The sequence below is a fragment of the Chlamydotis macqueenii genome, chromosome 11 (assembly GCF_036417535.1).
Source record: "Chlamydotis macqueenii isolate bChlMac1 chromosome 11, bChlMac1.mat, whole genome shotgun sequence".
Taxonomy (NCBI): Eukaryota; Metazoa; Chordata; class Aves; order Otidiformes; family Otididae; genus Chlamydotis; species Chlamydotis macqueenii.
Genome location: NC_141566.1, coordinates 16432175 through 16459820, shown reverse-complemented (window position 1 = coordinate 16459820; position 27646 = coordinate 16432175). Strand labels below are relative to the sequence as shown.

Here is a 27646-nt window from a genome sequence, read left to right as displayed (position 1 = left end):
ATGCAAACAGAGGAGGCTACACATCTGTTTGTTATTTAGTTCTGCTGTAGAAAGGGACTGGCGTTCATTTATTGCTACGGTTATGACTTCAGTGTCACCCCTGCCCCACCATCAGTTTCCAGCAAGGACGTCTCCAAGCTGGGCTCAACGCCTCAGAGCTATGAACCGAAGGAAGGAGCAACACGAGGGACCTGTCCATGCCAGCCACCGCGTCCGTGCGCAGATTAAACCTCCCTGCGTGACCGCTGCCCTGCGCTGCTGGGCGGCGAAGGAAGCTGAGCCCATCGGTGGAGCAGCCAGACCCGCTGCCCAACTCCGCCTGTCCAGATCACCCGCTGAAGATGGAGCTGAGCACCGCGTACCTGGCAATGATAAGGGTCATCCCGAAGAGAGACGACTTAGTCTGAGTGCTTGACAGCTTTTTTTTTCCACTTACATTCACTGGTCTAATAAATGATACGACGTCCTCCTGCGAGGCTGGCTGGGCAACCTTAGCAGGAACAGGCGCTGAGGGGGGATGGAGAGAGTGCATACAAAGCATCAGTTACCACCACGCAGCCATCCACAAACTGGCTTAGATGCTCAATACGTAATCACTTCAAAGTGTAGGAATCATAAGACAATCAAACTCCTTTTGCCCAAAGCCCAGCTTACCCACTCGTCATAAAAATCCTTCTCCGGGGTTTCAAAGTCAAAGCTGACTGCTCCCTCCAGGCTGGCCACTGCAGGAGCACCGCCGAGCTCACGGAGGCTGCTTTGCCGAGAGATCCGTGCCATAATACAGAAATCAGAAGAGCTGTAATAATTGGCATTGCCCTGTAAAGAAAGCTTACAGCGCTTATCCATCTTAAGGGATGTGCTGTCACTCACGCATGAATGTTACACTTTATGTCTTGTGCTGCATATATGAATACAAGGAAGTAGGTATTTTTATTAATTTGTAGAAACTTCCAGAGGAATGCAGTTGTATTTCCAGCCGCCAAAGCCCTAGAACATGTCACTTAGGTCTTCACGTACACGCAGCTCCACAGAAAAGCTCTTCTGCAGAGGAAAAGGGAGTTGCAGGTGGAATGACTGCTGGAAACCAGCTTAAAAAATCAACAGTTTCTAATACCTGTGTTTGCCTGCAGTTAATACCATTAGTCATGTTCTCAATTCACGCCCGAAGTGCACCCAGATACTATGGAGATGAGCACAAGAACCAATTGGAATATTCTAGATAAAACCTGATCCCCTAAATGACAATGTATCTAAACAACTTGGGATGCAGCCAGCAAGGAAAGTTGCGGTGAATATCATGAGCCCAGCCCTCCTTCACATCCGAGCCTATTTCTATACCGTGCCATAACACAAAGGAGACTTAACGTAAGCATTTAAATATAACCCGTTTCTATTCAAAGAACCCTTTGTCTCGCTGGAGTTTGTGAGGCTCAGACACAATTAAAGCACCTATGTGAGCAAAGTTACTCAAATGTGGAAATGTATGCAGGATCAGGTCTTTCCAGATGACATTTCACGCCAACCTTTACTGCTGATCTGGCACCAGAAAAATGGAAGAGATGCTTTTAGAAGCAATTCTCTGTAGAGACGCATTACTGACATTGCTTAAAAACCCACCCACTTTGGTTTTAAAGCTTTTTCACTATTTTATGGCTGTGGCGACTATTTCGAACCCTGTCTGTTTTACAATTAGTGTGTTTAATATTTTCATATTTCCTTTTGGATTCTATTTTTATGTTAAACAGCAAATCACTGCTTCATTAGGCGAACGATTTTCCTTCTACAACTGACGGTAAAAATGCTGGCCTGCACTGGGAATTAAGATAAGTTTGAAATCTGTTGCTTCTAACATTTAAAACACATATTTGAAATAATTCCTTTCTGATTTCTACGCTGGTAAGAGCTCCTATGACTTACAGAGCACAAGTATGGCTCTGGCCCAAGGCAAGGTGAGAACACTGAAGCAGAGCTAGGTGCCTGTATACATCCACACAAAGAAAACAAGCCAAACTTGCACAAACGCTATGTTTGGAAGAGGGCAAAGGGATTTTTTTTTTTTTAAAAAAAAGGTCCCAGTATGAGCAAAACCAAGGGAGGAATAACTACCTGAATCACAAAACAGAGTATCTAGCCTCAAAGATGCTAATTCAGGTCCTGGGGGATCTAATCAACCTCTTTGTTGAAGTAAAGATAAAACTTTTTGACAGCAAATGCTTTCTGATAAAATGGAATTTTCAATTACCCTGCGAAACATCTGGTCCATGCTGCCATTTCCCAGGAAAAGCACCGCCAAGCTCTGCAGTGTTGGAAGACATTTCACGCTGAGATTTCCCCACGTTGCTGGGAGAAACAGGTGTCAGGAGCTTCAAATCCAACGGCAAAGCTCCCACAGCCGCCAGCATCACCCACCGCTGTCCCATGGAGGCAATGCCAACGGTGGGTCTCCTGCCCAGCACCACCACACACTTCACCCCCTTGCTGGAAATCATATTTTGCTCCAGTGCTGGACTTTGAGTCAAGGTTACACCAGGACCTGGAGAAAATCCACCCCATATTGCAGTGAAGCAGGGCAAGATACGAAGGGGGACCCCAGGATTTAACCCCATCTTCCAAAAGACTTCTCCAGCCAGCTCAGAACATTGCTGAGATCCAGCAGACGCTTCAAACCCTCCCTTTCTCACACAAATCTGTTTGGAAGTTCAGCTGAGGACACCGTTAGGAAAGGAGTGCATATAATCTTCAGGCAGTGCTTAACACCTCCACAAATAAACAAACAAACTGCAGCGAGGCAATTGCGAAAGGCGGAGCGGGTACCGGTGCCCACCTTCCTCAGCATCCCATTTGGTATCAATTAGCAGGGAAAGGAAAACAATTCTGGGCTATAATGAACTCCAAATTGGGTACATATTAGAGCAATTAAAGCAATCTTTTCAACTGATGAATTCATAATCAATAATTAAGATCCTGAGGTAAAGAGGGACTGGGCAGAAGTCCTACTCCCAAAATAAGCGATGTGGCTGAGCTCCAGGTGGTATTTCTGATGACCTGCTGCTGCCCACTAAAGCTCGACACCCTCCACGCTAGTTTGCCATTTTCCCTGGAAATCTAGGTCATTTCCAAAGGAAGAGCAAGAGCTCCTGCCAGCGGAACTGGCAGCTGGTGTCACTCCCATCCAAGAGTGGCACCAGGGCACGTAGACGGCCCCAAGGCCACCTGAGTACCTGCAGCAGGTCCCTGGGGCTCCCATGGGCACAAACTCACCACCAGTACCGGGCTCATGCACTGGTTTAAGAACACTAAAGGAGCCTGGACCCACCCGTGCCTATCTCCTTCTGCAGGAAATCCACCATCTCAGTAGGCGAAGGACGGACAGACAGGTCCACGTTAACCCCCCTGGGGCCACCACAGAGGGATCGTCCTCTACCACCACCAGCAAGGATTTCTGCCCACCATTTCTTGCCTCGGCAGATCCAGGATTACCCACATAAAGGGTCTTGAGTTATCTGACAAAGTCCAAGAGTTGGCCGCTCATGAAGGACTCGTGGTGTTGCAAGCTGAGGCCCAAGCCCAGCAGAGCCTGGCCATGGGGGCACCTCACCGTGCTCCCAGACAGGATCGTTAACATAAACGAGCAAAGCCCAGGGACTCTGCCACCACATTTCTCTGGGATTATGTGAGATACGGTTCGGGCAGGGATGGCGAGCGAAGGCAAAACCTGGGGACACGAGCTGCCAGGCCGCCCTTCGGCTGTGGACGGTGTGCTCAGGGTGGTGGTCAGCCCACTGGTCCTGCACATCCTTGGCATTGAACTTGTTGTGTTTCCTCCCCGCCTTGCCACTCTGACTCGAAATCGCGTTAAAATTACCATGCCAAAACCATCGCTTTAATCATGCGGGAACCACTGTTATCACCATCATCTCAGCGTCTTGATTTTCCTGATGATTTTCCGCAGTCCCTGCTCAACAAATCAGCTCAGAAAATATTCTCTTTGACCTTTTTTTCAGTTGCTGTGACAGTAACTGCTAACCTCCCCGCCTGCGCTGCTCCTCCATTGCCCGGCGAACACCCCGATAACCTCGCAGGCGAGTGCCCCCTGCTCCTCCGCACGAGCCAGCGTGGGTCCCGCAGGACAGGAGAGCTGGCCCTCCGGCACGCCTGCCTGCCTGCACATCTGGCTGGAGAGCACCGCAGCGCCGGCTTCCTCCCAAAACTAAACCAGAGCCAAGAGCACCAAAGCCCCTAGCCATTCAGTGACCAGGAGCCAGACACACAGGTTGCTTTTGGAAGTCGTCTTCTGGAAATACTCCTGATTTTTGGGGAGTATTTTACATGCAATGAGGAGTTCCTGTTGCAAAGGATTGGACCATATTTATTACCATCTGACTCCTCTGACAAGCTCTGCCTCCAACTCATCCTCTTTAACTTATTTGCATTGTTATCTGGTGCACAACAGAGCCAGCACGCAGAGTTATCAGAAATGTAATCTCTGTAAAACCCTATCTGCAGTCCGTTGAGATTGGGTTTTTTTCGCCAAAGAAATGTGACAAAAAATTAACAGATGTTGCTCAGACCATTCAACAGGACGGGAATCAATTATGAACATTTTTGCTCCTACAGTCATCCCTTACTGCAAACGCATCTTAGGAAACCCTCTCCTGACCAAAATGAAAAAGCATTTCTTTGTAATGGAAGAATAATAAATGATAGCTATCAGCCTGCATTCTCTGACACGGTGCTGTTCCGCCGAGAATTAAACTGCCACCGTACAGTTATATAAATGTTTAATTTTTTTCATCTTTGGCCACAGTAGGGTTATCTGGAAATACATTATCGCTGCGGATGCCGTCCCTCTCCAATTAGCGTGGCTGGCAGCATGGAATGGGTAGGTGACCTCTGCGTTCCCCTCCTCGCAGAGTCTTACAGGGTTAACTACGGCCATTTAACAGACTCTATCGAGAATTAATACAGCGATCAGCTTCTCTCCAGAAGAAAAAAAAAAAAATAAAACACACATTCGGCGGCACAGATGGCAAGAACTCTCTCTCCCCCGTTTGACTCTTTTATGACAGCAAAACAAAGGCTTTTAATGATGTTTACCATGAATTGAATTAAACAGCTGAAGACCAGTTCATAATCACAGCATTTTGTTTTCATATCCTTAAGTCTTTTAGCAGTGGGGCTTCCAGTTGAGCCTCAGCTACAGCTTATCTCAAGATATCGCCAAGCGCCCCGAGGCTCCCCTGCACCCGAGCACCAAACCGCATTCAGGCTTCTTAATTGAAAAAGACAGGATGTTTGCATAGGATGTTTGCATCCGTCAGACATTAAAAGCGACATTCATGCCCAAGTACAAATGACGGCGTGGGCTCAGCTGAACTCTGACTTCTTTCCTCTAGCTAATACCGGTCCGGCTTGGGAGCAGGACTTCGTCCCTGCACATGGGGATGCGTAAGAGCTGAAACCCCACCGCCTACTTGGGAGAAACGATGCAAACCCTCGCCCACTGGCCTGAGCTAATCCCTCGTGGGATGCCTGACTAATTGCCTACACGCTCCGCTAACCTTTTGGAAAAGTTGCCCAGACAGCGCCTGCGCGTGCGAGCTCCGGAGACGGCGAGGGGAGCGCGCGGGGAAGGGCGCACCGTCTGTGCTCCAGAGAGGAGCGCTGGCAGGGACCAGCCCTGGGCACGGTGCCGGTAATTCCAGCCCTAATCCCAACTCTGCTGCTCGCTCTCAGGCAGATGCTCAGGGCCTTGAGTTTTCCGCCTCTGAAACGGAGGATAATCCTAACTGCTTGCATACCTGACAGGCGTGGCATGAAGATTAACTTCTATCTACCCAGCGCTCTGATGATGTACAGCGTTATCCCCAGCAAGCGCTAAGCATCCTTAGCGTGCACCCACCAAGGCAGCACCAGATGGGGCATGTGGGGGCCAGGGTGGGTGGCGGGCAGCCCCCCGGGGCGCACGGCGATGGCTCACCTTGCTCAGGGCCCTGGGAGCCCATGGAGGGGACGCTGGTGTTCAGCACGTCGTTGACGGCCGTGTCGCAGTAGAGGCCCCGCTGCACGTCGTGCTCGCTGTCCGTCTGGTCGCTCTCCTCGTGGCCGCTGTCCTTCAGGCTGTTCCCCTCCAAATCCTTGAACGTGGAGCTGCTGGGGGAGATACAGCTGTGACTTACCAGGTGGGAGAAGGTGGCCCCCGCCACCCCACGAGGCTGCCACCGCTCAGCCCTGCACCCAGCAGGGACGGGGAGGTCCCCTGGCACCCTCAGCGCCCCGCAGCAGGGCTGGGGCCGCTCCCCCAGCATAGAGAGCTGGGGAAGGGGTCTCGGGGTGTGGGGAGTACCTTCTGCCTGGCACCTCTGCACCCCAAAACACAGCACGCAGCCTGCACCACCTCGCAGGCTGCTTCTGCCCACAGGTACGGTGTGAGCCTGTGCGTCAGGCTGCTGTGGGTACTGTGGAGGCTGAGGGCAAAGCAGGATTTGAAAATAAAATCTTAAAAATACACATTAAATGAGCCATTTCTACAGCTAGGCTCCCTCAAGTCATGTTACCTCATATTGAAATTACACAGGATCTAAAACCTATTTTTTTAGGTTATAGGCCAAATCCTAATCGCTTTAAGTTTGAAAACAAAAGTCTTCCTAGAAACAGGAATTTCTTTTCACAATGACGATGCCATTCTCATTTTTAAAAACAACCTGGTGATTGTGGGTCCAAGTTCACACAGCTTTCAGGAGCTCTGGTACACAGTCAAACGCCCTGACACCCCCTGCAAGCACAGCCACTGCTGGGGAGACGTGAGGGCTGAGCTGCTCCCAAATTTCCCCCAAGGGCTGAGCAGCCGCATCACAGCACCCAGCTCCTAGGCTGGAGGGATGGCAGAGTTTCATTTCTGGCCGTGTTTGGGATCCTTCTGCTGCTCCCCACTGCCCTGCAAGGGGTGATGCTGCAGGACACAGGGCTGCAGCCAGTCACAGAGACATCTGAGATGCGCCCACCATGGCTGGCATGGCCATGGGGTGTCCCTGGGGCCACCCACCCTGTGCCTCCTCCCACACCCAGCCTTGGCATGGGAAATCTGCACCCCTCAGGGGAATCCACCTGCACCCACGGCCCCAGACTTTCTGGCTGGCTGATGTGGTGTGAAATGCTGGTGGAAGAGGCAGCCTGTGCTTCAAAGCCCCGAAGAGCTGGAGATTTTCATTACTTTGAAAAGCCCTTTTGTGTCTCCACGGAAACCAAGCAGACCACCTACCATCTGATGCTTTGCAGAAGCACGCGAGGGGGGAGCTCGAAATACATATAAATTGGTAAACCTTCAAACATTACCTTTTAAATAAAGATGTCCCTGTTGAAGCCACTGACTTTGATTCCAGGCAACATCAAAGAATTTTAAGTTAAGAAAGCACTAGAAATCTACAATTCATTTGTGTGCGTGTAGATGAGCGAGAGAGGCAGGCAGACAACACAGGAAAAGTACAAATAAATTAATTAAAGTGCTGGATTTGAGGAGATTCATTCACCAGAGATAGAAAAGCTACAACATCTTCATAAAGGCAAAGGATGAAAACGATGCCACAGTATGTTACAGAAAATATTTTTTGTTCTTAGATGTCTGCGCAGCGTTCCCAGCACCCGTCGTACTTGAGATACAAGACAAAGGTAGAAAGCGAGGGGAAACGCTGTCCTACACGGAGCTGCTGTTCATAATGCGCAGGCAACCCATGTTACAACACATTTATCTTCCCCGCAGTGAACCAGACCGTAATGCAGCAGCCACACGACATGTTTCTGCGGCTGACACTTCGCTAAAGGATGGGCAGGTCTGGGGAACCGGTGGCAGCGGTGTTTCCCAAACAATACAGCCTGGGAGTCAGCCCTGCTGCGACAGGCGGGAGCGCTGCTTGCCTTTATCTGAGGTGTGAACGGGAAAAGATTAATAGATTTGGGTTTGGTTTTTTTTTCAAGATGCCTGCAGACTCTCTGGCGAGGAGCGGCGCAGCACAGGCAAACCATCTCTCTCGCAATCGCATTAGCATCGTTAAACATCGTCAGCCACGCAGGCAAATACACCTGCCCTTCGCTAGCTGAACCCGAGCTGCTTAAACAATGCGCTCGCAGCTCCCTTCCTCCGTATATTTTTAAGATGTAAACAAATGGGATCTCAGCCAGGCAGATAATTGGATTTTTTTACTGCTCAGATCAGATCTGAGTTCAGGGCCGGTTCCTGCTCTCCGTTACACCCCTGCTACCGCGGTGGCTTCTGCAGAGCCCCCAACAACCCCGCCAGCCATGGCCACGGCCACCGCACACCTCGTCCGGTCCCTGGGGAGAAGAGGGGAGGTGGGCAGAGAGCTGCCGGCCACCTCCTGCGCCCGCATCCTGCGCGGGGAGCCGGCCCTCCAGCCCAACGCGGCGGCCTTCTGATGAGTATCGATTGTGCTGTGTCAGCGCCTTTCCCGGCCTCGGAAACGGTCGGGGAGGCAGAGGCAAGCCTGGCCAGCTGCCCCCTGGGGCAAGGCTCACCTCCAGTTTAACACAATCCAGTGGGGTTCAACCGCGTAATCCCAGCATTAACCTCCCCGAGACACTTCTTCGCCACTGGTGAGCTCTGGGGATACCAGTACCTGATCGAAAGGGTTAAATTCTCCCAAGGGCAATTGCCAGGCTGCAACTGAGCTGATGATTTTCTTTTTGATGATGGAATGAAAAAGCCTAGCAAAGTGCTGTTTTGCCTCAGTATTCAAACTAAAACAGCGAGCGTGTGTCTAACACAATTACCTGCCCCCAAAGGAGATTTTTTTGTTTTCTTTTCCCCCACCCCACATGGCAGGGAGATCTCATCACCCAAATCTATCATTTTATTCGTTTATGTTCAAATAGAATAAACCCTATGCGTTTGAAAGTTGTCAGGGTAACCGCACTCCGCCTAACTCACTGCAACTTTCCCGTGCGAAGGAGCCAAACGGAAGAAGAAAAGACTTGCCTTTATTGCAAACCAAGAGCAACGGGACTTAATAGGAAGTAAATACCGGTTATAACAGCAAATCATTGCTCTTGAAACGTTTTGCATGGTAAAAAAAAAAGCAAGTAGTATATAACGCAGTGAGGAAGAACATTAAATAATCAGGATTTGGCTGGGCAAAGCCAAGCGCTTTCAAGCGAGGCTACGTACCTTTTGATTAAATGAGCTCTGCTGTTCACGTAGTTGGAATCGAAGGAGTAGCTTTCAGTCTGGAAGGAGGAAAAGAAAAGGGAGATGGTTACGACTCTGATTTCCCCACCACTGGAAACAGGCAGGTTTGCGGGGCGAGCACAAACGCCAGCAGCGAGGGAAGGAGCATCCCGGCACGGGACAGACCCCAGCGAGTGGGACGGAGCCGGGCGCGGAAAAGTCCAGTCCCTGCTGGTTTTTCCACCAGCTTTCACAAAAAAAAAAAAAAAAAAAGGCTGGCTGGTGACCACAGAACAATTTGCAGAGAAGAAACAATGTGACTACGCTCTGTTACAAAACTAATTGCTTTTAATTCCCTGATGGACTCGGTTCTGTGTGTGTCGATTTGACTGAAAGTTCAAAAGGTATTTTTCTTATTAGTGTATAATTAACATGTTAAAATATTTATTGCATAGATATGTAAATGCCAGGAAGGTAATCCCCTGCCGGAGAATTTAATGTGGGCACTTTTCTTTGTTTTACATCATTTCATTTGCAGAGACAGTGGGCTCTGTTATTAATAAGAAAGCAAACAATGGGTGACATGCTTGAAAGTTGGAGGGGAGTGAAAGCAGGGGAGAAAAGCCAATGGATTTGTCATTTGCAAGCAAAGCCCACTAACTCACTCTGCACTTGAAACACTGTCGTTTAACCTCAGATTACAAAGCCCCAGGTTTCTGGTGCTCGCAGCCGGTAAGGAACCAAAAGAAGAAACCAGAAGGTGGGGAAGAGAGCAGGGTGTTATCACCCAGGAGGCCGTGGTGGGAGCTGTGGGGTGGGACGCGGTGGGAGATGCCTGGTGAGACGTGGCAGGAGACGTGTGGTGGTAGGCGGTGGGAGCCATACCTTGGGACGCAGTGGTTGCCACATGGGATGCGGTGGGAGCCACATGGTGAGTCACAGTGGTGGGACATGGTAGGATCTGCATGGCCTGGCCAGGATCCTTCCTGGCCTTCAGGGACCCAGGAGGATGCTGGTCTCTCTGTATGAGTCAGGCGCCCCAGTCCGTCCATCCATCCATCCATCCATCCATCCATCCATCCATCCACTCAAAGCCCCTCCAGATCTCCAGGGGTCCCACCTGGGCTCCCCACCAGCATCACCCCTGGCCCAGGGGATGCCCCTTGCCCCTGCTGAGCACCCTGGGCAACAGAAGGGACAGATTCTGCTCTGTCCTCCTTCCTCTGCCGGCCAGGACGGGAGCGGGGACAGCCACCCCGTCCTGCCTCCTCTCTGCCGCGGCTCCTCCTCGCCCCAGGCCCCATGACCACTCTTCTTGCCAAAGAGCCGCTCTGGGATACTATGGCCTGTTTTTATGGCAATTATGAACATGGTAAAAATAAATGCATGCATCTTTAATGTCTCAATAAATAAAGGAAAGCAGAGTCTGCTGCTAACGTAATCACAAAGGCAGGATGCAGGGAGCGGGGCCGCGGCGGCAGAGCCGAACGTGAAATCCAATCGTACCCTGGCAGAGGTTACGCTGCTCTGCCAAGATAATAAAGCAAAAGGCAGCGTTGGTTAAGTGTGACCTTTTCTGAAATACAGCACAATATCTAATTTACCAAACAGGAGCCTCCCAGAGAGAAACATGCAAGGAGCTGCGAGCCGGGGGAGTCGGCCTAGCACTCAGCACAGCTCGGTTATTACTTTCAGATAGTAATTACTGCTGGAGAGCCACGCAGGAGATTTACTGCACAAACTACTGGTCCCTGCAGTTCCTGCATCCTCGGTCCTGCAGGACGACGTTGATGGTTAGAGCTCGGGAGCAAACGGACACGTGTTTTTAAAATACACCACGCCAAAGATGTTAAATGCTGCAGAAAATGCCTGATCCTGTGTTTATCCATCAATCCTGATGCTGCCATCCCGGGGGAGGGATGCCACCCCACAGCGTGTGCCCCTCAGCAGCCTCATGGGAGACCCCAGCCCCTCAAACGGGCTCTGAGGGCAGCCGAGCGATGGAGGGCAGGAGGAATCGGAGCCAGTTTCGGAGCAATTCCTGCTTGGGGGGGAGCCCCCTCCATCACCCTGCGCTGGCGGACGTGGGAACAGCTGCAGCAAACCCACAGGCTCAGCTGGCTCCATCCCCACGCCCGTGCCCAGCAGCATGAGACCCCCTGCACCCACTGCTACCTCTGTCAGCTGCATCCCTATGTGCATGTGTATCCCAGCCCTGGGAAAACCGGGAGAGGAATGGATGGGTGGGAGGACCCGGAGAGCAAATTTCGATATATATACATGTATCACAGGGCTTTGAATGCTCAGAGCACTGACGTTGTGTGGCCCAGGCTTCTGGGGCCAAGGGATACCCAGAGCCATCCGCAGGGAACGCTCAACGGGTGCCACCAAAACCCCACCGCCGGCTGAGGAAACGCCGCACGTGCTGCCATCACGTCTCTTGCCACAGCCCAGATACAGACCTCGCATTAAAACCCCCTCTGACCCACACCACCAGGAGCTTTGCTGTGGATTTCTGACCAAAAAAGAAAACCAAATCCCAGCCACACTGAAATCGTTCACCGACAAGCAAATTCCCCGTGACTTAAGTTTGATGGACTGGAGTAACTTCCTTCCCGCATGTCCCCCCCTGCTCGGGATGCTCTGCACCACATCCCTAATGAAGACACAACCCCCAAGTCCACACGCAAGCGCGCGGGTTCCCGCGGGGTCGGTCACAGCATCCGTTCCCAGGCTTTGCATCCCCTACGCCACCGAAAGCAGCACAACTAGTGCTAATGACTTCCAGATTTTGGACAAAACAAGGAGTGATGTGGCCACAAGGATGGGAAATCTGCTTCTCTGGGCTGGGGGTCTCCACCCTCAGCGAGAGCTGCCTGCCCTGCCCGCACTGGCACGGTCCCGCCGGTGCACGAGACAGTCCAGCAGTTTATGAGGGCTCTCCTCAGCCGTGGGATTACCCGTCAAGTTTATCTCCATGCAGGCTAGGGGATCAAAACAGAAAAATAAAAAAGAAATGAGATTTTTCATGGAGGAGGGCTGCTTTATAGCTTGCGTTATTCAATCGAAGTTCACTTGATTTAATTCTAGTTCATCCTGCAAAGTGCAATCACTTACAAACAGAGGCAAAACGACGGGGAAGGAGAACATCTCCGACATGTCAACATTTTAATTGGGAAAGGATCCACTCCCTCTCTTAATGAGGCTCAAAGAACAAAGTCGAAGCACAAAAAAGAGGGAAAAGCTAAGGCTGGCTAGTGCCGGCGAAAGCGTGCTCTTCATAAAGTGCATCATCGAGAGGCCAGCCCTCATCATCTTCATTATTTTGGCAAAGGCAAACAAACCATTACTTTCCCACTGATCAGCATCGCTCCGGTAAAAATCAAAGGGCAGCTCAGCCTGGAGCCCAGCCTTTCCACATCCAGAGCCGGGTATGGCAAGGACCTCCCGAACGGCGCTGCCAGTTCTTATCTCCTGCTCCTCATAACATGAATAAAGGATGCTCGACACTTGTCAGGACCAGACCCTCAGCCTCTGTGCCATGAACAAACAAGAGATCCAAGACACAGGGAAGCACCGATAGCACCTAGCATCAAGTGTGTGGTCTCAGCCTGCGCTTCTCCTGGAGGAGAGAAACCCCACCGTCCTCCGGAGTCGGGATTTGCTTTCCAGAGGCAGGCGCATTGGTGTCAATGCCATCAAAGAGAGAGCCCTGGCTCAGCACGCAGCTTACCAGTGTCTAATTTGAAAAATGCTTTTAACTGCTGCCTTAGCAACACAAATATAAATATAACAACAGACACACTCGGAATCGAGCAATCAGCAGGGAAATTTAAAACTTTTTTTTTCCCCCAGCGGTTGCTTTCAGTTGAGGACTGCCAATTCCATTAAATTTAAAAAAAAAAAAAAAAGATGTACAAACATCAGTACAACTCTTCTTGACCTGGACATCGGGGGGAGGTGACTTCCCCGTTAGCAAACGGCCCGTTAGCAACAGTGCGCTGCTCTAACAACTGCTCCATTCCTGCCTTAGAAACAGAAATAAACCCCGCAGGATCAGAGACGGTTCGACGGGAATTAACGCAAGTGCCTGCAGAACGTTCAGCGGGCTGCAGTGGCTCTGGGCCCGACCGCCACTGCGGACCGATGGAGAAATAGAGGATGGTGGCCAGGGTCAGTCCCCAGGGTCAGGGGGACATGTCCTGGGCTGTGCCAGGAGGCTCGGATCAGCGCAGCCGTGTCCCTGCCAGCCTGCCCTCCTCGGAGCAGGTACCTAGAGTCCGTCTCTTTCTTCCCACTTTTCAGCTATTTCAAATGGGTTTTCTTTTCAAACCAAACTCCATGGAGGTGAAAATCCAGCTTTCCCTGCTGTGTCTGGATCCAGGCTCTTGATGGAGGGTTTGGCTCCTCGATCCGGACATCAGCCCCCCCAGCAACGTTCATGGTTGTTCGAAGCTGGACCCATCTCTCCCGACCCAAAGTGACAGGTATCCGTCCCTCCGCCAGCCTCCGCCTCGGAAGACGACTCGAAAGCATCTCAACGTGGGTTTTTTTTCCCTTCTTCTCACTTCAGGGTGAAAACATTTCTATCTTTCTACAAATTATTGTAAACCTGCTGCAACCTCCTGCCAAAGCATGTAGGGACCCTTCACAAAATCAGCTTCATAAAAATGACACATTTAGCGCCACTTTTTCAGGGTTATCCCTTGAGCCTTTTTTTTTTCCCCTCTGTGCCTTGTTAGCAAAGCTTGCATGTCACCCTTTATTATTAAAAAACAAAGCGGACCTTTCTCCAAGGCTGCAATGTGCATCTCTCCTTTTGGGTTTCAGAAAATCCTGCCGAAACACACAACAGCTCCTCATCCTCTGCACCAAGCGGCACGTCTTCATCAGGAGCACCGAGCTCCTGACCTTCCCTCTGCACTGCAGGCATCGTCAGGGACCACAGAGATGGCAAATTGTTCCCAAAAATCCACAGGGCCTCCCTGGTGGGAAGGGCAAGGGCTTGTGAGGCTGCTTCTCCCAGTTCTCCTGTATCCTCGGTCTTGTTCTCCGTGGACCAGTCAACCACAGGCTCCAGCATCTGCAATAAAACTGTTGCTGCCTGTCAGGAGATCTCGCCAGCACCCAGTTCTTACAGTGTGAACTGTATTGTGGGGGATACAGAATTCATGCAAACGAAATAAAAAGACTCCAGCTGCACTCGGGAAAGAGGGAAAATTTCAAAGTAGGGACCAGGTCAAACGAAGTACGCATCAGCAATGAGGGAACATCATTACCATTTAGCAAGCTGCTTATTATCCCATGGGAAATAAATAAGCGCTCTAAGACGCCTTCCCGCTGGGAGCAGGCATGGTACAAAACCCCAATGAACAGCCCCAAAATCCGGCCCTGTGGCTCCAAAAGGAACAGCCGGGCTCGTCCTGATGCTCTGAGGCCCAGCGAGGCGGCTGGTCTGCCTTTGCACACCAACAGGAGACTCACAGCATCCACCTCCGGGCTGGAGCGGGTCACAAAGGACATCTGGAGAGATTTTCGCCCCATTGTGTGTGATGCCATGTAATTAGGCCCTATGCAACGCCACGTAATTAGGCCCTGCGCTACCGGCTGCTGACGAGGATGCTGCTGCCTCGGAGCATCAGTCGGAGGCCAGGACCGGTGGCTGGAGATCAGCCCGGCACCTGACCCACTGGAGGAGCTCTGCTGCTCCTTCCCCGAGCTCGCCACCGGCTCCACTCAAGCACTGATGGCATCCGCAGCGTTTGCAACCGTGGGTGAGGGTCCTGAGCACCACAGCCACAGCCTGGGAAGATGTAACAGAAGACAGACCCCTGTTTCCCAGTTCCTCACTCTCCATCATCAGCACCTTCCAGCACGGTGGGTATCAGAGATGCGAGAGCATCACTGGCCCAAGGCTTTGGGTTAAACCCCTGTGCAAACTCTACCCAAAGATCTACAGGCGCTTCCATCTTGGGGGAAAGTCAGCAGACGCTGACAGACACGGTGGGGTGAGCGACGCCTGCGTCACACCAAGGAGCCCACCGCCCTCTCCTCCGACAGCCGAGCTGTGCCGTGGCTTGGAGACCCCCGTGGGGTCAGAGCCTTTGGAAAGGACCCGGCTGGCCACCGGTCCCCATCGGCAGCTCCAGCCTGCTCCACCGCGCTGGGCACAGGCCGAGGGAGGCACCTCTGCTTGTCTTGCCCCAGGCAAGACGGAAGGAAAATGTGAAGTAATTTGGCTCTTATTAAGGAGCATTTAAGAGCCAGTCACCTGGAGGAGCTCAATAAAGGTTGAAAGGATCTGACCTCCGGCATCTCCCCTTGCAGCCAGCTCCCCGTCGCCCCGCTCACTGCTAGAGCCTGTAACGCAGGAGACTGCAAACTGCAAACTAGCCATACAGCGTCTCTATAAGTGCATTTAGCATCTGATATTGATGTTTTATAATTAGATGTAATACAGCAGATCATTTTCCTGCCCTTGATCAATGAAACCGGGGTTGGTTTTGGGGTTGGGCTTTTTTGCAGACACTCTGATTGCTGCCTAAACCCAACGGAGCGGTGCCTCGCCCGGTTCAGCAGGAACGAGCAGAGACGAGGACGTGCAAACACAGCATTCGTTTAGATTTACTATCCCCGAAATATAAACAGAATATTTATTTCTGACCTTTTAAGCACTAATTCCAAATTTAATGAGGCACAATGAACATTCCTCAGAGCCAGACTCCATGGCTGCTTAACACCACCGACCCTCTAATTATTACTGCAGCTTAAATACAGGGCGTTTGGTTCTGATGGACATTATTAAACACCGAAGGAATGGAGTCCAGCCTCCATTTTCTCTTGATGAAATAAAAAGCATTGCAGAGAAATTGCCGGGAGAGTTCATCCTTTAGCATCACCCCGCTCATCAGCGTGAGCAGAAGTATCAAACCAGATTGTATTACGGCGCAGGCATGCCCACTAATCTGCACTGAACTCCTGTCCCCTCCCCAAATAAATACAGGCTGTCTCATTTTTTTTTGTCTGAAAATGGATCGGAGGCAGGAGGAGAGGAGCTGCTGTGATGTGATTTTGCAAAAGGGTATAGGATTAGAAATCCAGATTGAATCCTGAGAGTGGCAACACACAATGAAGCCATAATTACACTCCTGAAAGCCACAAATAGTGTCACCCGCTTGAATTTGTCAACATATCAGAAACCTACAGGATGGTTATGAAGAGCAAAAACACAATAATAAAAAACCTGCCTTACATTCAGATGGCACCTATAACCCAAAAGCTCCTCGGTGGCCGTGGCACAGGGGTCCCTCCAGCAGCACCGCCGGTGCAGGCAGCCCCAGCACCACCGGCCCAAAACACACCGAAAAGCAAAATACTGACCCCAAAAGTGGGGAATGCTTTCTGGGGGAGAGCATGCAGATACCCCAGCTGGACCTTGAGCAGCCAGGAGGCTGGTGATGCCCCGACACTGCCCAGTGCCCCCCCGCCGGGACCGGGACAGGAGGGATTTTAGGACAGGGGGACAATGTCTCCCTCCCGCATGCGCACCGATGGTTACAGGCCGAGCTCGCCAGCCCCTCGAGGCACGGCCTTCTGCACAGGCAGGGCTGCCTCGACACACGGAGGAAAAATCCCTGCGGGGATATAATAGTCAATAAACCTAATAAAAGGGTTTTTTCCCATCACCTCTGCCTGGGACTTTCGGATGCGTAATGGATCCACGCACGCAGCTTCCAGCATGGGCTACACCCCTCCCTTAATCCTGTGAGAGAAACAATCTGGATCTAATCAGCAGCCTCAGGGTAATGGGGCATGACTTACAGATTTGTTAAAAAACCTTTCAGAACTGTCCTTTCCCTGCCTCCTGCCATTAGGAATGAAAATAAATATAACAGAGGAACCTTTTTTTAAATGTTCCCATCGCTAGGGCTAAATAAAACTCCTTGTCATTCACCTTCTGGAGAGGCAGGTCAGACCGATGCGGTTTGTAGGGAACAGGAGAAATCACGGATTTGTCACTGCAAAAAAAAAAAAAAGAAAAAAAAAAAAAAAGGAAAACCAAAAATCATTGCAGTTGAGTTAAAAATAGCGAAGGTGTGAGATGCTGCTGCCAGCTCGGCACATCGGCGTGACGGGATGCTCGGGCGGCCGCCCCGCCGGCTGCATCCCTGAGCATGCACGAGCCCGGGGCAGGTGGGGGGCACACCGAAACGGGGCTGGGTCCCAAAATGGGCAGTGTGGCTTAGCTGCCACGGGGGCACTCACCGGGGAGGGTCCCTGCCCCGTCCCTGCCCCACGTCTCAGTGCAAGGCCCATTTCTTCCGATTTTTGAGCAAGCAGCGAGCGCTTCCCTACCACCTACACACCTCACAGGCTTTTTCATCCTACGGCTTCCCCGGAGGCCTGATCCTGTCAGGATCCTGAAACCTCCACACCAGCAGCTCCCGCTAAAAATTCCCTGGCAGTGGTGGATAACAAAACAGAGGACGCTGCCCCGCGCGCGCATCGCGTTATCCTTACATTGTTTACCTGTAATTGCACGGGAAGGCTGGCAATCAGGACGGCGGCGGCCAGCTCCCACCCTAGGCCTCAAAGGGATTTTGCTCACAACAAAATTATTTATCAAAACCACTTTTCACCGATTTTTTTTTTTTTTTTCCTATTTGGGCAGGAAAACACAGCTCTCCAGCCCTCAAGATGACCCTGCAGCCATGAGACTGACTGCAGACCTGAGCGGGACTGGCCTTCCTCCCTGCTGCCATCGCCATCCTTGGTGGGTGCAGAGCCGGGGTGGGGAATGGGATGCAAACCCGGTTTGCCTCAAATTCTGCTGCCCCCAAAGATGCCACTCTGGCTCCAGCATCCTTGGGGACACACCAGCCGCCTCCAAACAGCCCTTCCTCCCCTCTGAGCCGAACTGCCAGCGCAGGGGTGCCAGGAAATTGAGGAATTTCACCCAAAAGGACCCTGTTTTCTCCCAGAATAAACTCTAGGGAAATAAAATGACAATAAGGGGTGGGGATCTCCGCTCCGGTGCTAACCAGATGCCCCTCTCCGTCCCCGCGCCGCCCGCGCCCCTGCCCGACAGCCGCCCCACGTTATTAACAGCCTGGCAAACGCAGCCCGTTGGTTATTACAAAGATGCCAAACCCTTGCTACTTCTTGTTCCTTCCAGTTAATGTAGCATAGCCAAGGATGAATTGCTATTACAAGGAACTAAAAATAAAAATGTTTCAGAGGCCGTAATTGGCTTGTCTTGTTGGGCTTTTTAAGGAGCCAAAGTACCAGTTCCAGGCTATTAGCCCTAAGGTTGTAAGAGAATGGTATAAAATATTTCTTCATTAAAACCCTACCTTCTCCATAGAGGTGTTTTTCTTTACGTTTTTTCCTTCCCCCCTTCCTTCTTAACTTTTTTTTTTTATTCTTTTCTTTTTAAAAGACGTGTGTTATCAAATAAGCTTTAGTTAAAAGAGGGCTTCGCAAGCCCAGAGGTGATATAAATAGACAGGGCTCGGTGCAGCTGGAGAACCAGCCGGAGCCCTCAGTCATTTATTCAGGTCATTTTTCTACAAAACTTACGTAATATTCCTCAGTTGCATCTGCAATCTTGGGCTCCTTTCAAGAACTGGCACCAAATCTTGCCCTATTTGGGCGGACTGGTGCAGGACGGGGACCACCACCAGCACAGCCTGCAAACCCCGTGCCAGGCAGCCAAGGGTGCCCAGGGTGTTTTTTGGGATGGGGACTATAGTGTTTTTTTCCTTTGGAGGCTCTTTGGTGCTACTTGGTTACTAAGAGCTTTAGTTACCACCATTGGTCGGTATCGGCAACCACCGCGACAAAACCAAAACCATTTATTCAGCAAAACTCCTTCCTGCGAAAGGAGCAGATGCTCTGCTGAGCGAGGACTGGGTGGCTTGGCACCAGCCATGCTGATGAGGATGGTGATGATGCACCAGCAAAACAACAACTATTTCAAGTCAGGGCTTTAAAATGAACTTGCAGAGCCCGCCCCGACCGACGGGGTGGCCCTCGCCACCCAGACGGAGCCCGGCACAGCAGAGACCCCCTGCACCTACAGCTTGGAGCAACACAGCATTAAAATAAATAACAATAATATCAATAATGATGATGAGCAATCTCTAGATAGCACTACACAGCAGGGGAAGCTCAGCAGAAAAATTACAACAGAGCCTTTGACTCCCTGCTTTTGCGCAAGTAGGAGGAGGACACATTTCTCTGTGAAACGACAACCCAAGGGGTATTTACTACTTAGATTTTGTGATTTGAAGGTTGTTGCTGGAAGAAGACTATTTCTGTTAGGTACAATTGCTATTTTTTGATAGTGTCTAGGCAATACCTTGTTAAAAAGGGCAAAACAACAGTTATTAATTACCCTAATTAACCCAATTCATAAGACACATTTGTGTGGCTGTCATGACAACTGCTTTGACTAACTTGCCAAGAATAGCTTAGCTGTCCATTCAAATAAATCCCTGATAATTACTAGTCTAGTTTACTGGGCTTCTGTGATAATAATAATTAGTGCTACTGTACAAAAGGTCACGCTAAACAGTTTATGAATGATGCATTTCGCATGGTGATTACATGAGTCACGCAGCATCCAGCGAACGGACGCGGCCATGTTTCCGACGTGGTGAGGTGGGATTAGATGGGAGCCTGTGGCTGCTCTAGCATCGCGGTCTGAGAGGGCGAAGTCCTTAAGGTTGGAGGAGAAATAACCAAGGAGAAGTTGGGTGAAGCTGGGACAGCCAGTGACCTGCCTCCTCGACAGCTGAGGTGTCCATCCATCTGTCCATCCAGCCACCACAAGCCAGGAGAGAGAACTCTACTTCTAATGACTTGGTAGACATCCAAAAGCTTCCAAATCTGACTTGTGACATGTTGGTATCTCACCTCACCACCTCACTTCCCTCGCAATCCATGACAGGTAATCCTGGGTCACCTCTCTGGTTTTGGCGTAATTCCTCATTATTAGGTTCCAGGATCAACAACAAAAGCGGGGCCAGGTCACCAAAGGCAACGCAAGCCAGGGGTGGGCAGCTCCAGCCCTCTCTGGCTCCATCTCCGCAGGAAGAAACTCTCCAACCTGCAGTTCGGGTCTCCCCAGGACCAGCAGCAGCTGGTAGGTGAAAACTGATCCATGGGATTCCCTCCGGCAGCACCTACGCGGAGGCGAAGAGGGACAGGAATGCCATGTCCCATCCTCAGCACCACAAAATCCTGCAAAACCTCTGAGAAGACAGGGTGGTGGGGCAAGGACAGAGGCAGCACGCTCACACTTAATACAGAGGACTGCTGTCAGCTCCATGGAAATCTGTAAAACCACCCCATTTTTAATAAATTCTGATTAAATACCACATGTGGTCCTTATCGTCCGTCCCTTGTTACCTACCACAAGAGGCATCTGCATGTAAACAGGGTCTCAATCTGCAAATATTTGTCTGCTACAGCACTCTCCTCCCTCACCCCCACCCAAACTCGCAATTATTCTTATTGATTGACTTTAAGAGAGCACCACGCACATGCCTCGAGCTGCCGCGCACCGAGCAAACAAGGGAGCGACGCCGGGCTCCGCTGTAATCATTACCGGGGTGAGCAATTGCCCTGTCACACATGGCAGGTTATGGCTTCAGACTGGAGGCAGCAAGGCCAGATGAACGCTTAAAATGTCGTTACAGTGTGAAAAGCGAGGATGTAGAAATGACACCTCCTTTCTCAACAAATCTGTTCCCGGAGCATCTCCCGGCTCTGCGGACGGATGCGAAATTTCATCTCGTTAAGCCTGAAGAGCCAGCACAGCCTTTGGAGGGGGGGGAACGTGGGCTCGCGTCCTCTTCGCGTGCCAAAATAAGCTCTGACGAGGGCATGTTCAATCTGGGGGAAGAAGGATTTGAGGTCCCCAGAAGGATTTCAGGGTCGGAGCCTGAGCCTAGACTCACCACGCATCATCCGCAGCCCTTGGCCGAAACACGTGCTGGAAGACGAGGCGCTTTTATCAGACGAGCCAGGAGAGATAAGGGAAACCCAATGCCGAGCAGAACCTTCCCCAGTTTTCCCCAGTGAAATCTGCAGCTCAGCTCAATATGTCAGTACCTAATGAAGGTTTCCCCCATAACTCTGCAGGGTATAATCATTCTCCTCCTAATGAGCATGTGTTAATGGCATATTAATGCCGACAACAACTAAGTGCAGAGCACAAGAGATGAACATATTCCAAAATTCATCTTTTTTTTTTCCCCCGAACAAAGGAACCCATCATGCAGCTGAGCGAGCCCCGGCACGGAGATGCTGGGAGCTCTGGTCCATGGGCTCACCACGGGACGCAGAGCCCGTATGGGACCATGGCTTCGGTCTCTCGCTAACCCGATCCCCATAATTAACTGATGTCCAGGGAAGGACCTCAGCCCGAGCGCGGTATTTCCCCCCAGAGAGGGGGACACAGCCACGGTGGGGCCTGAACAAGAAAGCGGAGGAACCGCTTGCAAACGGCTGCGAAAGCGTTTAACCGGGCAGACAGGTTGGGACGCTGTTTCTAAGCCAACAGCCGTGCGGATTTGATTACTAAATGTCACTGACGCTGGGTGCCTGCCAGAGCATCCAGATGTGAATCTGAATATGAAAAGTCCAGGAGGGAGCAGGTGACGGGATTCGCAGGCACGGAGCCCCCATCCCGGTGCCGGCGTCCCAGCCCATCTGCATGGCAGAGTTTACATAAGCTCTCAGGCATGGAAAAGAACACACATAAAATAGGTGGTTTTCCCGTTTTTTCGTCTTTGTTTGTGAAGACGGCTCCCCAAAACCCTGACAGCTCCCCAAAATCTGCCCCGCGTGTCTGCTGCCCACCGCCAGGTGCTGCAGGGAAGTGTGGAAGCCTAATTTCCTAATCATCCGACTCCCGTGTGCTCCCATCAGCACATCCGTTTAGATTTCCTGATCGATAATCGATGCTGCAATCAATAACAGGGAATTTAGCTACATTATAAAAACAGTAAAATCAGCCAATACTGAGAAATGACTATTGAGTCCTGTGTTTTCTGTACTCACTTAGTCTAATAACGGTGAATGATATTTTCCAAGTACATTATTCAGCAATAAAACCGCCGAATTATTTGATCTCTTTCTAACCTTTATGATTCTAAGCACTCTTTTTGACCCAGATTGAATGAGGCAACATCTGCAGAGCCTTTCACAAAATTGTACTCGGCGTGCACTATTGTAGGTCCGCCGCCGAAGATAAATGTTATTATTTTAAAGCCATCATCCTCCTAATAGATGAGCAAACGCGCTGCATTAGCATAGCCTGCAGAGCTGGAGCACGGGTGAGAAAATGCCAGAGGGTTTGTGCTTAATGGAATTTTACATACCTGACTTAGGATGGGTTAATGCAATCCACCAACACGGGAATTTTAAAACCTGCCCTGTGGCATACACCTGCCATTACAAACGATGGCGTAATCCAACAAGCTCCAGATCCCCGTGAGAACCACGCAGGATTTGCGCCCAGATCTCTGGCGGCTAACAGGACATCGAGACGAAGACCTCGTCCGTGCAGCTCCAACATTTAGCACAAACCGACGCAATTTATCGGGCATGAGGAGGGGGAGCGACCAGGGTCACCCGCGGAGGGTTTCCATCGGAGGGTGCAGGACACGCCGTTGAGGGTCTGACGTGCAACACCAGTGGCTGACATGAGCCATCACCCCCTTCCAAATTTAGACTAGGAACTAGAGGGGGACACTGGAGCAACGACGCTGTGGTCTCTTCTCCAGCAAACCCTGCAACGGGTGCCACGGGCAAGCCCTGCCCCAGCAGGAACAGCCAAACTGGGAGCCGTCAGCGGCCTCAGTGCCCCCTCGCTGAGCCCGGGGCGATGGTCTCCTGGGGACGGTGGGGACAGGGGCCGCGGGGGACCCCAGGAGACAGCCTGCCTGCGGCCCTGCGAGGGGAGCACTCCCTGCGGAGCACCCCGTCCATCGCTGATTCAGAGCACGCACTGATTTAAATTATAATTACACTTACAAGTACACAGATTACAACTATTTATGCTACAAATAAGACCATCCTGTATTTTAATTAACAGAAAATGATTGGAACTCAACTATAGCCTCTACTGGGAACAATATCTAATCATTTATTGAAGCAAGGCCGTGCCCGGCCCCGTAGGCAGCTGGGCCGGGAAGGGGGAACGGGCAGGGCCGAGGGTCCCCCAGCCTGAGCCCCTGCATGAGAGCGGGAGCCGCCATCAGAGGGGTCGAGAGGAGAGGTCCCCCAGGAGAGGGGTGAGGGCTCGCCACCGGAGAGCCTGAAATCTTCTCTGGGGAAAAGCACCGGGCAGGGGACGGAGGGCAGGCAGGGCTCTGCCCTTGCTGGCTGATGTGAACGTTCAAGGCCAGGCTGGATGAGGCGCTGAGCAACCTGATCTGGTTGGGGATGTCCCTGCTCCTTGCAGGCCGGTTGGACGAGATGACCTTTGAAGGTCCCTTCCAACCCAAGCCATTCTATGATTCTATGAATTTAGGAAAGACCCAAGCGGGGCACCCTGTGTGAGGGCAGGAGCCCGGGGAGCTGGGACGGCACCTGGCTGAGGAGCTTCTCTGGCTCAAAGCCCTCAGGAGGGACATTGGGAGGCGGCAGCTGGAAGATACAGCTCTTCAATGGAGCCAAGCGGACGCGCTGAGGGTTATGCAAAGGCGATGCACACTTGGCTTGAGCCGTGCCTTCCCAGGCAACGCGTGCTTTATGCAAAGTAAATGAGGGGGAGAAGCCACAGAGTTCAAATCGCTCGATACAACAGGAGCTAATTTGGAAACTGCTACAAGAAAGGCCATAAATAGCATGCAAGGCCATCCTTTTGATGTACTTTTAAAAAAATCTTAATATAAATCTTTCCTAAATTAAGGGAAAATTCTTATGTGCCATGCAAATACAGTTGCGGGAGCTTTTTTTTGTAGACTCGACAAGTCAGAGATACCTCAGAAATACACATCAGAAATTCAAATTTGCTAAGAGGAAAACAAGACGAGCCTCTCTACTTTCAGTAAAAGTGAACCATAACACCCAAACCAATAGCATAAAAATGAATGATGCATATATATATGGTTATATGACATATTATGTACTTATTTACATAATTTGGTACAATATATCATAATTCTGTACACACTTGTTATATCCTTATATCGTGTATACCATATAGTGTATGACAGATAATATATGGTATATAATATACAGTATGTAATACATAACGATATAATCGTTATATCATTATCTATAGGTCTTGCCACCAAAGGAGAGGAGTTTTACTGTTAAATACAGCTTGGCTACTGCCACCACACCCCACACCAGCCCTAATTCCTCCACAGACCCTTGCAGCAAACTCCCCTGGTCCCACCCAGCCGGGACCCCACTGTGGGCTGGAAAACCCTTGGAAAACCCAAAAAAAGCATCGAGACGGGGTCGCAGCTCTGTATTGCCCATCCAAAAGCCAAAGGGTGTTGAACTCCAGGCTCGCCCAAGACGCAGCACAGTGAGCGTGGCTGCCGGTGAGAGGCAGTTAAACGTGAACGGGAGCTGGCGCGCGCATCTCTGTTGCAAGGTACTCAAAAGAATTTTTCCCGACGGAGAGAGGGACCGGAGGGCTCTCCCTAGGGAAGGGATAACCGGCCACTATCTAGATCCGAAAGCATCGCTCCTCTTCGGCTGCGGCTGGCTCCCGGACGGGGACGCAGAGGCAGCGAGGAGAGGAGACGCCTGCCCTGCGCTCACCCAGCGCGGTGCGCGTCGCCGGCACAAAAAAGTGCTGAGTTACAGTGACCTCCCAAGGAGAAAACAAGACTGGCAACGCGCGCTCGCTGCGCAGTCAGCCTTCCGACGCGCCAAACAGCACTGCCGATAACGCTTCAATTATTATCTCTGCCAAAAATAAGCCTGATTTCAACACCCTGGCGTGTCTCAGCACCGCAAACTTTCTCCGGGTTGGAAATTATCTTTTTTTTTTTTCTTCCCCCTGCTCTGTACACAGCATTACTCAGAAGCAAGCCAAATCCTTTCCAATTATGTATCATGACGTCTCACTAAAGCAAGGCCCTTCACTCCTAAATGGCATGGTTTATAACAAATTGTCTGTTATACCAGACAGAAACTGATTTCCTCAACCCCGGCATATTAAAGTGAGTACATTCATTCTGGTTGTAACACAGAAAATGTGATTATAACAGACACTTTGGGGGCTTTTTAAGGCTAGCGGAGGAGAGGAGGATAAGCTGGAGGGGAAGAAAGAATTGACAAGTAGAGAAATGACAGAGAAAGAGGAACAGCCACGCTGATTTCATTTCATACAAAACAAAAATCTTTGTGTGTTGTAGAAATGTGCTTTAGTTAACACCGCCAGATAGCCAGAGCAAAAACTGCCGGCGCCGCCTGAAACGAAAATTGCTCTATTGTGCTTAGAAAACCATTTCCTACGGCGAGGAGAACGCTTTCCAGGTAGTAAAAAGCATATCTGAAACCACCGGGGCCTTATCCTGCAACTGTTGCTCGCTCAAATAATCCCCGCTGCCACCAGCAGCCCAAACGAAATCAGCGTGAGTGAGGATTATGCAGGAGTGTATCAAGGTTGGGGGATTAGACCAGGATTATCACTAAAACCAGTAATTCCCCATCTTACTGATGGTGGCCACCAGCTCAGGAGGCGGCAGATCGCCGCAGCCACGACCCCCCAGGCGCTGGGGCCTGGTCTGGGAGCTGTCGGGCACATGGGTCCCCGGAGGACTTGAGTTCTGCAGGATCAGTGGCTGCTCTACCTTGACCTTCTCCAGCGGGACCCACCAAAGCAGCCCCAGAGCAAGGCCATGCCTGATGCACGGTGTAACGGCAGCACTGCTGCTTCCCTCCCCTGCTGCTGCCATGACAGAGCCATCCTGGACCCCCATGCTCATTATTTTTTACACTGAGGGTGGTGGAACACTGGAACAGGTTCCCCAGAGAGGTTTTGGACGCCCCATCCCTGGAAACATTCAAGGCCAGGTTGGGTGGGGCTGTGAGCAACCTGATCTGGTTGGAGATGTCCCTGCTCCTGGCAGGGGGGGTTGGACTGGATGACCTTTAAAGGCCCTTTCCAGCTCAAACCCTTCCATGATTCCATAATTCCACCTTTGGACGTCCAGCCTCTCAAAGAAGGCTCTCCTGCTCCCATTTCACACCTCCTCGCCTCTCTCATGGGGACCGGTCACCACTGCGGCCACAGGCAAGACCAAGGGGCAGCCACCGTGCCCCAAGGGATGCTCCCCGCCCCAGGGCAGCACATTTCCCAGACTGGCACAGATTTTGGATGTAAAACTGCCTCTGAAGCACGGATGCAGCCACTACACGCACATCGCTCGCTTTTAAAACCATCAAGCCAAAATCCAGGCATGGAAGTGTTACCCAAGGGCGGCTGCTCTACATGCAAGCCGTGTCCCGGGAATCCTAAAAAGCTCGGCATTCAGGCCGGTTTCCACACCACCCCAGTGCAACATGCATTTTTATCAAGGAAACTGCCTAATGGCTCCTATTAAATTCCAGTTTTAATCTCCCGGTACAACTTCCAGTAATGCACACGCCAAGCCTGACAACAAGCTCTTTTGGTTTCAAAGCTGACTTCTCCTCCGGCTCAGCAGGAAGGAAAAAAAAAAAAAAAAAAAAAAAAGCCCTCGGCAGCAGCAAAGCCTCTGACCGGCAATGCCCTTGCAGCTCCAACATGTCCTGCTCTCCCTCCTGCAAAACAAGTCGAAACGCTGACGGGGGCCAAGCCTCCCGCCGTCAGCCACCATCACCAGAGCCACTCGCAAACACTTTTTGCCATCGCTGCCAACGGCCACGAAGATGCTAAAAGACCGTGGGCAGGGGTCCCCGAGTGGTACCCTAGCACCCAAGGGACTACCGAACTGCAGTGGGGCCAGAACCCCCCCGGATGTCCCCTGCTGCCTCCCGATGCTCTCTTGGCAGCCGTGCCCTGGCACAAGCAGAGTCGGCAGCCGAGCCCAGCCCTCGCTGAAAGGGAGAAGCTTTTCAAGGGTCGTCTCAAACTTTTTTTGCGTCCTCAGAGCAGGGCTGCAGCCCCCGCCGAGACGACTGTTTAATCCTTTCTGGATCAGCCTGGAAAGGTGGGGAGCACTGACGAACCCCATCACCGCCAGCACGGCACCACCAGCCCCGAGACCTTCCGCCACGCGTACCACTGCTGCGGCGTGGGAGGAAACGTTTCCTGAAGCTCCACAAACAACCCATCCTTGGGGACTTTTATTTCAAGGTTCCTGACTGTTAAAGTAAACGAGCCTCACATTAAAGACCAGCCACACATCAAGCCAACGCAAACTCATCGCTGCCAGGACAGCGCGCATCTGCAGAGGCAATCGCTTACTCCCAGCCACAGCCACCATATGCTCAGCGACGCTGTCAGTG

At 51.3% G+C, this 27646-nt stretch overlaps 1 protein-coding gene across 1 annotated transcript in view; it reads right to left on the bottom strand.

Moving 5' to 3' along the window:
* Positions 1 to 27646, bottom strand: part of PCDH19 (protocadherin 19) — a 57644-nt gene that overhangs the window by 21752 nt on the left and 8246 nt on the right. The window contains exons 3-4 of the mRNA XM_086756573.1: positions 9182 to 9240; positions 5981 to 6150 (exon numbers count right to left, since the gene is read on the bottom strand). Of these exons, the coding sequence (XP_086612699.1) occupies positions 5981 to 6150; positions 9182 to 9240 (229 nt within the window). The remainder of the gene's footprint in view (positions 1 to 5980; positions 6151 to 9181; positions 9241 to 27646) is intronic.